The 11,788-nt window shown below is 38.9% G+C and overlaps 7 protein-coding genes across 7 annotated transcripts; 3 read left to right on the top strand and 4 right to left on the bottom strand.

Moving 5' to 3' along the window:
- The first annotated feature begins 382 nt into the window (after positions 1-382).
- On the top strand, positions 383-1,919 carry LOC124409772 (10 kDa heat shock protein, mitochondrial). Its single transcript, XM_046887602.1, has 3 exons — positions 383-543; positions 796-963; positions 1,531-1,919. Exons 1-3 carry the CDS (start codon positions 541-543, stop codon positions 1,672-1,674), a joined length of 315 nt encoding a protein of 104 aa, XP_046743558.1. The 5' UTR covers positions 383-540; the 3' UTR covers positions 1,675-1,919.
- Positions 1,920-2,064: 145 nt separating this feature from the next.
- On the bottom strand, positions 2,065-4,039 carry LOC124409768 (something about silencing protein 10). Its single transcript, XM_046887598.1, has 4 exons — positions 3,906-4,039; positions 3,081-3,664; positions 2,286-2,935; positions 2,065-2,209 (listed from the first exon to the last, which is right to left on the bottom strand). Exons 1-4 carry the CDS (start codon positions 3,920-3,922, stop codon positions 2,120-2,122), a joined length of 1,341 nt encoding a protein of 446 aa, XP_046743554.1. The 5' UTR covers positions 3,923-4,039; the 3' UTR covers positions 2,065-2,119.
- Positions 4,040-4,078: 39 nt separating this feature from the next.
- On the top strand, positions 4,079-5,244 carry LOC124409770 (39S ribosomal protein L20, mitochondrial). The gene is made up of 3 exons (XM_046887600.1): positions 4,079-4,263; positions 4,355-4,465; positions 4,655-5,244. The coding sequence occupies exons 1-3, from the start codon at positions 4,177-4,179 to the stop codon at positions 4,901-4,903; spliced, it is 447 nt and encodes a 148-aa protein (XP_046743556.1). The 5' UTR covers positions 4,079-4,176; the 3' UTR covers positions 4,904-5,244.
- On the bottom strand, positions 5,131-6,532 carry LOC124409769 (triosephosphate isomerase). The gene is made up of 3 exons (XM_046887599.1): positions 6,303-6,532; positions 5,742-5,995; positions 5,131-5,576 (listed from the first exon to the last, which is right to left on the bottom strand). Exons 1-3 carry the CDS (start codon positions 6,409-6,411, stop codon positions 5,196-5,198), a joined length of 744 nt encoding a protein of 247 aa, XP_046743555.1. The 5' UTR covers positions 6,412-6,532; the 3' UTR covers positions 5,131-5,195.
- Positions 6,533-7,177: 645 nt separating this feature from the next.
- On the bottom strand, positions 7,178-7,635 carry LOC124409771 (histone H2B-like). The gene has a single exon (XM_046887601.1). The coding sequence runs from the start codon at positions 7,633-7,635 to the stop codon at positions 7,264-7,266; it is 372 nt and encodes a 123-aa protein (XP_046743557.1). The 3' UTR covers positions 7,178-7,263.
- Positions 7,636-10,592: 2,957 nt separating this feature from the next.
- LOC124409362 (histone H4) lies at positions 10,593-10,991 on the bottom strand. Its single transcript, XM_046886940.1, has one exon. It carries the CDS (start codon positions 10,981-10,983, stop codon positions 10,672-10,674), a length of 312 nt encoding a protein of 103 aa, XP_046742896.1. The 5' UTR covers positions 10,984-10,991; the 3' UTR covers positions 10,593-10,671.
- A 219-nt stretch (positions 10,992-11,210) lies between these two features.
- Positions 11,211-11,709, top strand: LOC124409386 (histone H3). Its single transcript, XM_046886970.1, has one exon. The coding sequence runs from the start codon at positions 11,214-11,216 to the stop codon at positions 11,622-11,624; it is 411 nt and encodes a 136-aa protein (XP_046742926.1). The 5' UTR covers positions 11,211-11,213; the 3' UTR covers positions 11,625-11,709.
- Positions 11,710-11,788: the final 79 nt, after the last annotated feature.

The raw sequence follows: 11,788 nt of genomic DNA, 5'->3' as shown, positions 1-11,788 counted from the left end.
CTAGAAGTTACGAGATTATAGATGATGCAATAATCTAGTAATCTAAAATCATGCGTCAATGAAGTTCAAAATGTTGTCTTGAGCGGAAAATTAATTACAATAGAACATTGGATGATATTTATGTAATAGGAAACAATATTGACCAATAAATTAGTTATAAATTGATTTCATCATTTGGCGATTATTTCTAAAATCTCCCAAGCAGACGATCGATATAACAATTGACTTCTCATTCTCACCGCATGGTGGCGCCCCTTCCAACAATGCAGCGATGCGAACGCAACAATGAAAATACGCCATCTGCAACCGAATCTCGGAAACATTCCGTTACGTAAGCGCGTTTATCATTTCGGAGGGGAAAATTGATCGCTGAATTCGTTTTGGTGGGGCGGGCGGAACAACGAAGCTTCGAGAAAATTCAACCACGGGAGGCCCATTCCGACTCCCGACAAATAGGTTACACAACGTGTGCGTTTGCCGGCTAAGGTTCAAGCTTCCCGATCAACTCGTCCTACGCGCCAGTTAAGATAATTCCACAAAATGGTACGTATCTTTCTGGGCCGACTCAATCGCGGTACAATATAATTCTACGAGAACAATATAAATTCCTCATTTAAAGAGCTAATAAATTACAGCTGAATACCCACGTGACTGACATGCATATTAAACTATTTTCCTAAAATACTAATTTCTTGTTGCCGGTTCAAGTATTCTCATAAATTGATGAGAAATCACGTGTATTCTCGTAGATAGCATGATGTTCATCATCTCAAATATTTTTCATTCATTTTACAGGCCGTCGCCGCTGCAGCTAAGAGGTTGATCCCACTTTTTGATCGAGTACTGATACAGAGGGCTGAAGCTGTGACTAAAACAAAGGGTGGCATTGTTATCCCAGAAAAAGCTCAAGCCAAAGTACTCAGAGGCACTGTTGTCGCAATCGGTCCTGGATCTAGGAACAATGTAAGTTTCATACAGTCGCTGCATCTATTCACATACTAGAGTGACTCCAAATACAAGATACATTGAAAGCCTTTGCAACGATTTAACTCTATTCTAACCTTTTCTGCGAGGCTTCAATGGAGTCACTCTTCTATGTAAACGATCACTTTGTTCTATCATATTTTAATTTGGTGATAACTGGCATCAAATCTAATTGGTGCAATTGAATGTTAAACTGTATTAGTTGGTGGCATTTGTTATTTGAGTGGAAATCAGCTGAACATTCGTATATACCACATCAAAAAGAAGAATAGTTCACCTCACTCAATCATTTCTTTCACAATAAATGTTTGTCAATGTTACGTGTAATCATATCTGAGTATTTCGATGGAAATACGTCACCAAGGTGGTATGAAATACTTGAACAAGATAATTCTTGCTGTTTAGTCAGGATACGTTTCAAATCAAATTCATTTGAATTCCTTGATTTTTATGATGTTTCTAATGCTTGCACCGTACTACAAGGCCCAATATGGAGTCTCTACAACAATAGTATGTTGAAAAAAAACTATTTTTTTCTGATTGCAGAAGGGAGAACACGTACCTTTGAGTGTCAAAGTCGGAGATGTTGTGCTGCTGCCGGAATATGGTGGAACGAAAGTTGAGCTTGAAGAGAATAAGGAGTTCCACCTATTCCGCGAATCGGATATCCTCGCTAAATTGGAATCTTAAATCTGTTGTAAATTCAACATTCAATGAATGCCAGAAACTGAATATTTGTGGTAGAATGTCCATAATCTCAGCGTGACATACCAAATACGAACACAGCCATCATCCGTGTTTGTAGAATGCAACTAATAATTGTTAATTAGAATTAATTGAAAGTTATGTTTATTTCTCTGTAAGTCTGCTAGTGCGTAGGTGTCATTATTTCATACACAACGTTTCATAACGAATAAAAATATTTGTTTAACAATCACTTTTTACCGCACTTTTTGTCTTGACTAAATATTTTGAATCAAGAACTGTATATCACCAATTAATCAATTAATTAACTTAGGTATATTTTACACATGTCTCAAATGTGATATTACCACTAAAACTCAAATTCAATCTTTCAAAAGAATTTATTTATTTCTATATATGTATACTTTCATTGAGATTGGTAATTTTTATTTTATTTCAACTTGATGCTCTTCTTAACACGAGCGTTGATTCCAAAGGTCTCTCCGCCGTACCGTGTCTCCTCCTTCCTGACTTCTCTCACCTGAAACAAGCAATTTCAATTATTGAGTAATACAGCGCAAGTGCTAAAAAATACAATTAAAACTACAAACACGCACCGCTCCCTTTCTTCGAATTTTGGCCTTGCGATATTTGTTCCTGAGTTTAACTCTTGGGTTGCGTAGATCCTTCCGACGGTGTGGGGTCAGTCCCTTATTCTTCGCAATTTGGCGAGTAATGGCTCGCTTGCCATCAACATCTTCAAAAAGAACTTCAGTACCCTGGTTCTCCATTTCATCAGCGATTTCATCCATCTCAGAATTTTCATCCTCTGCCTGTTCAATTGGTTCTTCATCCTCAACAGTTGCAAGAAAGTTTTTCTTGCTAGATTTTATCTGCTCACGAGATAAATCAGAGGATGGCCTCTTTCGACTCTTTTTACCAAATTCAACATTGTCCAGATTGTAAAGCGGTTGGTTGTTTTCAGCGGCTTTCAATATTTCTACAGCTTCGTCTAATAATTCTCCTTGCCCAGCTTTTAATTGATTAAGAAGCTGCCGGTACTGTGCTAACCTTTTGATAACTGGATGAGAATGAACAGATACTTTATTTGCTTTCAGCATCAGATAATATAGTATGTTGATGCAGTAGTTCAGAATCACGTGGTATTTGGTCCTAACAAACGTTATGCCTGCAGACTCTGAGAATTTGCCATTTTTAATTAACTTTAAAAATGGTTCTAGAATATCTCGTGCTTCAGTCAGGCATTCTGAAATAAATAAATCAGGCATGACATTATGTGTTGCAAATACTTACATGTAGAATGTTGCTAAAAGCCCTAAATTGTTTCACAATGTACAATTCAAACTCATGAGCTGACACAAAAAGAAGGTAATAATCACTAAATGCATTACCTTTCAAGTCTGTTACAAGCCCAGTAAATTCGGGACTCTCTTTCATAACCAACGCCTGCTTTTCCCTCTTGGTAAGTTTGCTTAAATCGGTTTTAACTGTCTGCTGACAGTCTTCATTTTCTTCTTTATCTTGTGTAGTCTCAAGTAAGTCCAATCCAAAATCAGCATCATCCAGCTGTTCTGCTAATCTTTTTTGAATATTTCTTGCTTCCTGTTCTTCAAGTTCTGCAGCCTCTAAATCCTGCTGATTAGTAGTCCCGTAATCCTGGTCAACATAATCGGTAGAATGAAACCTGCTTTTTTTATTTCCCCAAGCTTTTTCATTAGGCAAATCGTCGTCCTCCTGCAAACCTTCGATGTCAGATTTCATAGAATCTGACCCATCATCGTCGTCGTCATCTGTCTCGTCCACATCCTCGTCAGCCTGAAGTCCATAGACTTCATCTTCACTATCATAATTGTCTACTGTTCTTTTTTTGCGAACTTTCTCCAACAGCCGTTTGTCTTCCTTAGAATACTCCTCCTCTGAATCTGATACGTCGCCAGTTTCAAAACCATACAAGTTTTCATCAGCATTTCGAAATCTTAAAAAAATATCAGAATGAGACAATTTTTTTATCTAGACGACGTGTGCATATCAAACTTGGTATTAACGAAATTGTTTAATTATTTCAAATCTAAATTATACAACAATTCACTACAAGCACAAAATAATTTTCTAAGGGCTAACCTCAATTAACAATAATCAACAACTCTTGATAGACGAACTTAAAAGTAATCCACGAATGAATGTGTCTTTATGGTTAATAAATTTAAATTTCTCACCTTATTTTGCGACTCATGTTAAGGCAGATTTTTTATTTTACTCGTTGTAAATTACTGATTGCAGACCGCATGTGTCGCCATTCCGTTGACATTAAAAACCTAACCTCAAAATATTTCATCAGGTATCGGACCAATTCCGAACCTTAGACCTTCCGCACTATATTACAATCTAACCTAAAAAATCAAAGGTACCCCAGAATTGTACCATTGATCACCGGTGTTGTGAATGAATAATATTTAATATAGAAAAGCGTAGTGAATCGGTAAAGAGATGGTTTTTCAATCGTTGACGTTATTCGCGCGGTCCAGAGGTCCAGATGAGTTTTGGCGTAAAAGGAAAATATTTAAACTGGCCGCAGTGAGTATTGCCATATAGGTTAACGCCAGTAATAATCTCAATTCACCAAGAATTTGTTTGGGAAAATGATAATGACAACGTTATTCCACAGCACTACGTTGGCCGTAAGAGAAACTGCTACAGTATCGCTATAAAATATGTACAGCGTGCTTTGCGCTACGCTACTCTGAGTAGGAAGCTTAAAAAAGCCGATATGTTAAATGTAAGTATTCGATGGAACCTAAGCTTTTATACTAGACATAAAATTCTATGTGACACCTTAACTCATATTAAGAATGTGTCTAAGACTGTAACACGAATCTATACAAGCAAATGTTCATAATTTCATGCAAAATTTCAAAATGTACCTTGCCAATATTATTATCAATGTAGTAATCTATTAACCTTCCAGCTCTGGAACACAAGGCTCACAGCTGCATGTGCTGAGCATGATTTAACCCTTCGTACATTCAAGGAGACCTTGATGCGAAACAACATTCTGATCGATAAAAAGACTCTCGTTGATCTGGCAATATGGGAACCTAGAAGTTTCAAGTCACTGGCTCAATTAGCAATTGCCAGAGGCAAGCAGGACGGCCTTAACGATGTGATGCATGTAAAAACACCACCTGGTGTAATAACCAGGGGAATGCTTAAGTGAATTTTGGAGTATAAAGTGAACTTAAGGTATAGAGAATAACATAGTACTGAGGAGAAGCGAATGTAATGTAATTTATAATATTCACTAATACAATAAACAAAATGATAAATATATCTAGTGATCACGCAACATGTTTATGACTGAATCATTATTATCATTATTGTTGTTGTTGTACCCATTTACTCCGTAAAAGATGAGTAAATTGCTATATTATACATACGTTCACGGATTAACAATGATCATATTTCTTAATAGTAATAACAACCAACACAATAAGCCTAGCAACTTGCGTCTACTGCTTGGCGTTTACTATTTGTACGAAATCTGGCTTTAGAGAAGCACCGCCGACCAAAAAGCCATCGATATCTTTTTCCTTAGCTAGCTCTTTGGCGTTTCCTGCTGTTACAGAACCACCGTAAATAATTCTCAGAGATTCAGAAACAGCAGGACTAACAGTCGTTGACAACCATTGCCTAAGTTTGTCGTGCACCTCTTGAGCTTGTTGTGGCGTTGCTGTTTTTCCTGTACCAATAGCCCACACTGGTTCGTAAGCGAGTACGACGTTGTCCCAGGACTTGATTTTATCCGCAATTGCCTTCGTCTGCCTAAATACAACTTCTTCAGTCTTCCCAGCTTCACGTTCCTCCAGTTTCTCCCCGATACAGGCAATCACCTTTAAGGTGAAAGATAAAAAACAAATATAAACAACATATACGATACTTTCACGAGTCATATCGAGTTACGTCACACATGTTGTATATTATGAGTATTCTGATAAAAAAAACAAAGGAAATCCAATGTGAAAAGTGAGAAATGAGACTTGATCTAAAGGATTTACCTTTACACCAGCTTCAAGGGCATGAGCAATCTTTTCAGAAATGAGTTCATCCGACTCGCCAAACACGTTCCGACGTTCAGAGTGCCCTAGGATTACCCAAGGGATCTCATTGTCCACAAGCATCGCAGGACTAATTTCTCCAGTAAAAGCACCCTTAGCTACCTTGTAACTATTTTGTGCACTGACTTGTACGTTAGGGGGTAATATACTCTTGGCATAGTTTAGGTAAATGGCAGGTACTCCGACAACGATCTCTGAAAGAGTTAGTAACGCAATTAGTGTCAAGATATTTTAATTCTTAGATAGAATACAGTGATTTATCGTTATGTCTCACTGAGAGTAAATCCTGGCAAAAGGTTTCAAATAAATATTGAATGAAATTTGAAAAGTGATAGAAGAGAAATACAAAAATGTATAAGCATACAATTTTTGTTTCATCAGCAATAGAGACTACTGCTTTTGTCTACAGATTTATAGTTTGTACTTGTTTGCAGAATCGCAATGTTAGTACATGCAGGGTAGGTTATTTGAAATTAGTGTAACGTTGCAACTGGCACGTACCGACATTCGGATCGAGGGGACCGGCCTTTAGAAATGCGACGATTTCGTCAATTTCCTTTTTCACTCCATTCATCTTCCAGTTACCACCAACGAAAAATTTACGACCCATGATTCTCAGGCTGCCTTGCTGACAATTCTCTGCTAAATACTTGCGAATCGCTCGGCTCTCTGCGAAAAATTAGCCTAATACTTCCTGGCCTGACCTTCACAATAAGCGACAAGGTGAAATCCGCCCTGGGCTCAGTCATCCCCTCCACTTGACATCCCCTCTCCTTCGCCCAAGAGAATTTAGAGTGCGGGAGGGGATTGAGAGCTTACGCAGCTGCACACTGCACACATCTATCTGTACATGCACCTTAGAGCATCCATGCATATACCTATGTTAATCTCTTTCTCACGTGGATACCTGCGGGCCAAAGTAAACGTGTGGAGATATATTTGTCTTGATTAACATCGAAACCCATCAGACACTTTTCAGTTTTTATTATTACAGAAAAAAAACTAAAAGTGTAGCACATGTATCGAACAGGACGCACGGTGTACGCTTAAAATATTTATAATATTACGTAGCACTGATGGAGCTAATACCAGCTCGATAAAAGTCTCAGAATTACTTTGAAACTATCGCCGGATATTTATTCTTAATCATTAGCAAATCGCAAGGGGTATAACTCACGTATGAAGTTATTTGATATGCAACGTATTGGGCCTGAATTTTGTGTAAGAAACTGCAACTTATTCACATACATTGCGGGAGAAAATTTTTACAACAGTGGGGTTTGCAGATATTCGGGAAATTAAAAAAACGAGACGGTCATATCGTCAAACAATTTGCTATGAAATGTAAAATTACCGTCTGCAAACTTTAGTGTTTCAGATATGAGATATCGTACTTTGGCATTAAGAATGATTGGTGGCCCTGAAAAGGGCCGATTGGTAGACAAATTGAGGTAGTAGCAGCTTATTTAGAGCTGGTGTACTTGGTGACAGCTTTGGTACCCTCGCTGACGGCGTGCTTAGCAAGTTCTCCAGGAAGCAGAAGCCGTACAGCAGTTTGAATCTCCCGAGATGTGATCGTCGAGCGTTTGTTGTAATGAGCAAGACGGGAAGATTCGGCGGCAATGCGCTCGAAAATATCGTTGACAAAGCTGTTCATGATGCTCATAGCTTTGCTCGAAATACCGGTGTCTGGGTGGACCTGCTTCAGGACTTTGTAGATGTAGATAGCGTAGCTCTCCTTCCTCTTGCGCTTCTTCTTCTTGTCACCCTTGGATATATTCTTCTGAGCTTTGCCGGCTTTCTTGGCTGCTTTACCGCTCGACTTTGGCGTCATTTTTTACCACTCCGTGATACTTCGTTGTCGGGAGTCGAGTGACGACTGTGACTCCGGAGACACAGGCAGTCTATTTATGAGGCCTCCAGGTACGGCCGCCGGGCCAATCAGAAAGCACGAAGAGCCAAACGCCACGCCCATCGTTACCCGCACTGGGCATGCCGGGAAACGAGAAACTCGGCTGCACGTTCCGCTCCGCAGCTTGCAGTCCTGTCTGTGGGGCATCGTGTAATTTTCTGCTGTACTCTACAAACTTTATTTGATGTTACGTTGCTTAATTTAATAACATAATTATGAGTATTTGGTACCGGTTGGGACATGGCCTATAAGGCCTATACCTAATGGTTGAAGAAAAAAAAAAAAATTGATACCGGTAATTCGTCTATATGATCAAACTTAGGTCTCGGTCGTGGCATTGATACCCATATATTTTCTATGAATTACAATTTTATCTTTGGTGAAAATGATTTCTACGATTTTCTATAAACTGTTAGGGAAATTGGGACATGTCGTACAATGTTTTACAAAAAATTGTTTCCGTAAAAAATAGGAAACATGCATGGATTGTAATGAAAACTCGTAAATTTTTATGAAAATTTTAATATTTTCAGTAAAAAAGTCTACAAGATACTACAATTTTTAACGATAATTACAACTTTTACGAAAAACTATGCATATTTACTGTTTTGTACGAAATAATACGTAATGTTCCAATTTCCGTAAAAATTCGTAGTAGTAGAGGTTTTCACCAGGGATGTGACGAAAAATTCAGTCTTGCGAACAGTATATATAGTTATTGGCTCTTTCAAGGGGTTCACCGAAGCAAAAATTGACAACCTGAGTATACCTTTCATGATTATAAAATTTACATTTTATAAAGTGATAACGAGAGATTAGTTGAATAAATAATTTTACTTTGATTATGTCATTTCTCATGATTTCTAAGATTTCATATAATTTCCTAAGATCACAAAGATATTCTTGTGATCCTGAAGGATTTCTCATGACTACTAATGATTACCTTGATGATTACTAATGCAGAGTTGTACTTTAATATTACCGATTTCATTTTAATTTCCCAGCTTACATATTTATCATCTGCTTAACATTGGGAAAAATTAGACGAGGTCAACGCGACTCAGCAAGTCTAATTTATTAATACAGCATAATATAGAAAAAATGTTTGCTCCGAGAAAACAGCAAAGAATAATATTCTTTATTATCAGCCCTGAGGCCGATCACGTTCTAAGCATACTATTATTGATTTATATACTGGATGTTACAAGGGCAGCGACGGTGTTTCTAGCCATGTGGAACGCCGCTTCCTACGAATCTATATATTTCGAGCATATTTTATTTTACTCGGTACAAAATTACTCGAAGTCTAAAAAGGTATGGCAAAACGTCAGGCGAGGAACAATTGTTTTCATAATGCATGCTACCTGAAAATGTAACGGCGTATTACCAGAAAATGATGGAACGTAATAACAATGACTACCCGGAATTTCTCTGCATTCCCTTCTCGTGTTCAGGTAGCTGGTAGGTAAACTTATGCGTTATTCCTGGAAGGATACCCAATACACGTACGTAGGTATAACGGCCAAGTCGCCTATCCCACAAACTAAACTCGCAAGTTAGTAGCCAGCTGTTACTGTATAGTAGTTTATATTATTTCATTTCAAGAATATTCTGATTTACATCACGCTCGCTACAATCTAGTTTATTACACGTCATTTCCGGGTTTGTTAAGGATGTCTAGTCAGATTGGAAAATAGTCGAATTCAAAAGGCGGTAAAACGAAGGCTTAGGAAGCTGACGAAAGTTACATATAACTATAATGGGAGAGTAGGGGTTTGCACTTTTGAAATATCGATTGTTTTTTTGTTTTTTCTTATAGTTAAACATTTTGAGAATATAATCCCAACATTTCAAATCAATCAAAGCAAAACTCTCGAAGTTTTACCTTAGTTTTTAGTCTTATTTGGATATTATGAAATCGATTTGCTCCTACGTCGAAACTACTGCTAAAAAATTGCTCCTTTTCACCGCAGACGAAGAAAAAGAGAAAACAAGAGTAAGTTCGGAGTCTGATAATTTGACCGTTTCTGTCGACAGCACTCCTTATTTGGCGTCACCTCATTGATTGGTTATTGGACCGAAAAAGTTATTGATATTTTCGTAAGTAGTTTGTATTGTCAGTCTTGGAAAAGCTGTGTCACCGGCTCGTCTGAGAATATTTTCGCGTACAAATTTCACGGAATATTTTTGAAATGACACTTAACAATGTACAAAGGGTTTCAATAAATTTACTCTATCCATATAGATGAAAAAAAATCGCAAAACAAAGTGTTTTTTTTCACGCTGAAACCCCTACCCTCCCCATAATCCACTATAATAAAGTATCTCATGGCGCATGGCAGGACGAAATTTTGAAACTCGCTGTTTCAACTATTGACACTTGATTATATTTACAATATCAGCGACGCAACGTTATTCTGATATTACTAGCAGAAATAAAACCACATCGAGTGTTCGGTGTTGGTTAATTAACAATGGCTCATTTTATTCGTACAGGAAATTCTTTTAGATGGACCGATGAGTTAGATTTTGGGTGTATGTTCCCACAGCTAAAATACAAATTATAACAGTGGTACGCATCTGATTTCTTCCAACTAAGTTGCAAATTTATATAATTAAAACTGTAGTTGGGTACATAGGAACGTTTCAAAGCTTCAATTATCTCAAACCTCGAATAACTGGAATTCTGATGCTTTAGGGATTTAATTGCAAGTTCCGTACGTTATTAATTGGCATAGGTTACATTTTGATGTGATCTATGGCGACGTTAATAATGTAATACGAGTGCCAGCAAGATTAGTTTATACATGGATAATAAATTGTCGATGTGGCAGGTGCTACAGAGGAATGTATTTGCGTTCATCAATGACAGCGATGTGATATTCGATTTGCATCAGAGAAATGTTGTTGGCCCTGAAAAGGGCCGTTTTTGGTTTCGAAGCTGGGAACTAGGCCTCTTTAACCGCCGAATCCGTAGAGAGTACGGCCTTGACGTTTAAGAGCGTAGACCACGTCCATGGCTGTTACAGTCTTCCTCTTGGCGTGCTCAGTGTACGTAACCGCATCGCGGATGACGTTTTCAAGAAAAACTTTAAGTACACCGCGGGTCTCCTCGTAGATAAGACCAGAGATTCTTTTGACGCCACCACGACGAGCCAGACGCCGAATGGCAGGTTTCGTAATTCCCTGGATGTTATCACGAAGTACCTTCCTGTGCCGCTTAGCGCCTCCCTTTCCCAATCCCTTTCCTCCCTTACCACGACCGGTCATCTTGATGCAATAGAAAGTTGCAGTTGCTCGTTGAGGATGCGAGAACGAATGTGGTAAAGAACGGCGCTGCCCAGCTATATATCCTCCACGCTTGTATCCCCACTCCACGTCCGTCGGCCAATCAGGGCGCAGCATCTGGATGGGGCGCTCTTATATACCGGACCGTCAGCCCATCCTAATCACTTGGCTGACTAACTTCAACGTACTCACATCGCTCAACTATCGTCGAAATGGCACGTACTAAGCAGACCGCCCGGAAATCTACTGGAGGGAAAGCTCCTCGTAAACAACTGGCTACTAAGGCAGCTCGCAAGAGTGCACCGGCTACTGGTGGCGTCAAGAAGCCGCATCGTTACCGTCCTGGAACCGTTGCACTTCGTGAAATTCGGCGCTACCAGAAAAGCACCGAGTTGTTGATCCGCAAGCTGCCCTTCCAGCGACTTGTTCGTGAAATTGCTCAAGATTTCAAGACCGATCTGAGATTCCAAAGCTCTGCTGTAATGGCTCTTCAGGAGGCGAGTGAAGCCTACCTTGTTGGTTTGTTCGAAGATACCAACCTGTGCGCAATTCACGCCAAGCGAGTCACCATCATGCCGAAAGACATACAGCTGGCTCGTCGTATTCGTGGCGAGCGTGCTTAAACAGCTCTTCATCGACGCAACATTAACCGGCCCTTTTCAGGGCCACCAAACTATTCCATGCATAAGAATCGATTCCCAATGCCGAACACGACATTCCATATTGTTTAACCAGTTTCGGGATGAATCTCTGAGGCACCTAGTCAAATTGATGTGATTTTGGTTAT

The sequence above is a fragment of the Diprion similis genome, chromosome 8 (genome assembly GCF_021155765.1).
Source record: "Diprion similis isolate iyDipSimi1 chromosome 8, iyDipSimi1.1, whole genome shotgun sequence".
Classification (NCBI taxonomy): domain Eukaryota; kingdom Metazoa; phylum Arthropoda; class Insecta; order Hymenoptera; family Diprionidae; genus Diprion; species Diprion similis.
This window is presented reverse-complemented; position numbering and strand designations above follow the sequence as displayed.

What these genes read in the sequence shown, in the direction of transcription:
- LOC124409362 (XM_046886940.1), bottom strand. Translation starts at nt 10,983, where the DNA reads ATGACCGGTCGTGGTAAGGGAGGAAAGGGATTGGGAAAGGGAGGCGCT.
- LOC124409768 (XM_046887598.1), bottom strand. An exon ending in GCTTGTAACAGACTTGAAAG is followed by an intron (nt 2,936 to 3,080) that starts GTAATGCATTTA and finishes TATTTATTTCAG; the next exon opens with AATGCCTGACTGAAGCACGA. An exon ending in AAATTCGAAGAAAGGGAGCG is followed by an intron (nt 2,210 to 2,285) that starts GTGCGTGTTTGT and finishes TGCTTGTTTCAG; the next exon opens with GTGAGAGAAGTCAGGAAGGA.
- LOC124409771 (XM_046887601.1), bottom strand. Translation starts at nt 7,635, where the DNA reads ATGACGCCAAAGTCGAGCGGTAAAGCAGCCAAGAAAGCCGGCAAAGCT.
- LOC124409772 (XM_046887602.1), top strand. An exon ending in GTCCTGGATCTAGGAACAAT is followed by an intron (nt 964 to 1,530) that starts GTAAGTTTCATA and finishes TTCTGATTGCAG; the next exon opens with AAGGGAGAACACGTACCTTT.
- LOC124409770 (XM_046887600.1), top strand. Translation starts at nt 4,177, where the DNA reads ATGGTTTTTCAATCGTTGACGTTATTCGCGCGGTCCAGAGGTCCAGAT. An exon ending in AAATATTTAAACTGGCCGCA is followed by an intron (nt 4,264 to 4,354) that starts GTGAGTATTGCC and finishes GTTATTCCACAG; the next exon opens with CACTACGTTGGCCGTAAGAG. An exon ending in AAAAAGCCGATATGTTAAAT is followed by an intron (nt 4,466 to 4,654) that starts GTAAGTATTCGA and finishes TTAACCTTCCAG; the next exon opens with CTCTGGAACACAAGGCTCAC.
- LOC124409386 (XM_046886970.1), top strand. Translation starts at nt 11,214, where the DNA reads ATGGCACGTACTAAGCAGACCGCCCGGAAATCTACTGGAGGGAAAGCT.
- LOC124409769 (XM_046887599.1), bottom strand. Translation starts at nt 6,411, where the DNA reads ATGGGTCGTAAATTTTTCGTTGGTGGTAACTGGAAGATGAATGGAGTG. An exon ending in TCCCCTCGATCCGAATGTCG is followed by an intron (nt 5,996 to 6,302) that starts GTACGTGCCAGT and finishes TAACTCTTTCAG; the next exon opens with AGATCGTTGTCGGAGTACCT. An exon ending in CCCTTGAAGCTGGTGTAAAG is followed by an intron (nt 5,577 to 5,741) that starts GTAAATCCTTTA and finishes TTCACCTTAAAG; the next exon opens with GTGATTGCCTGTATCGGGGA.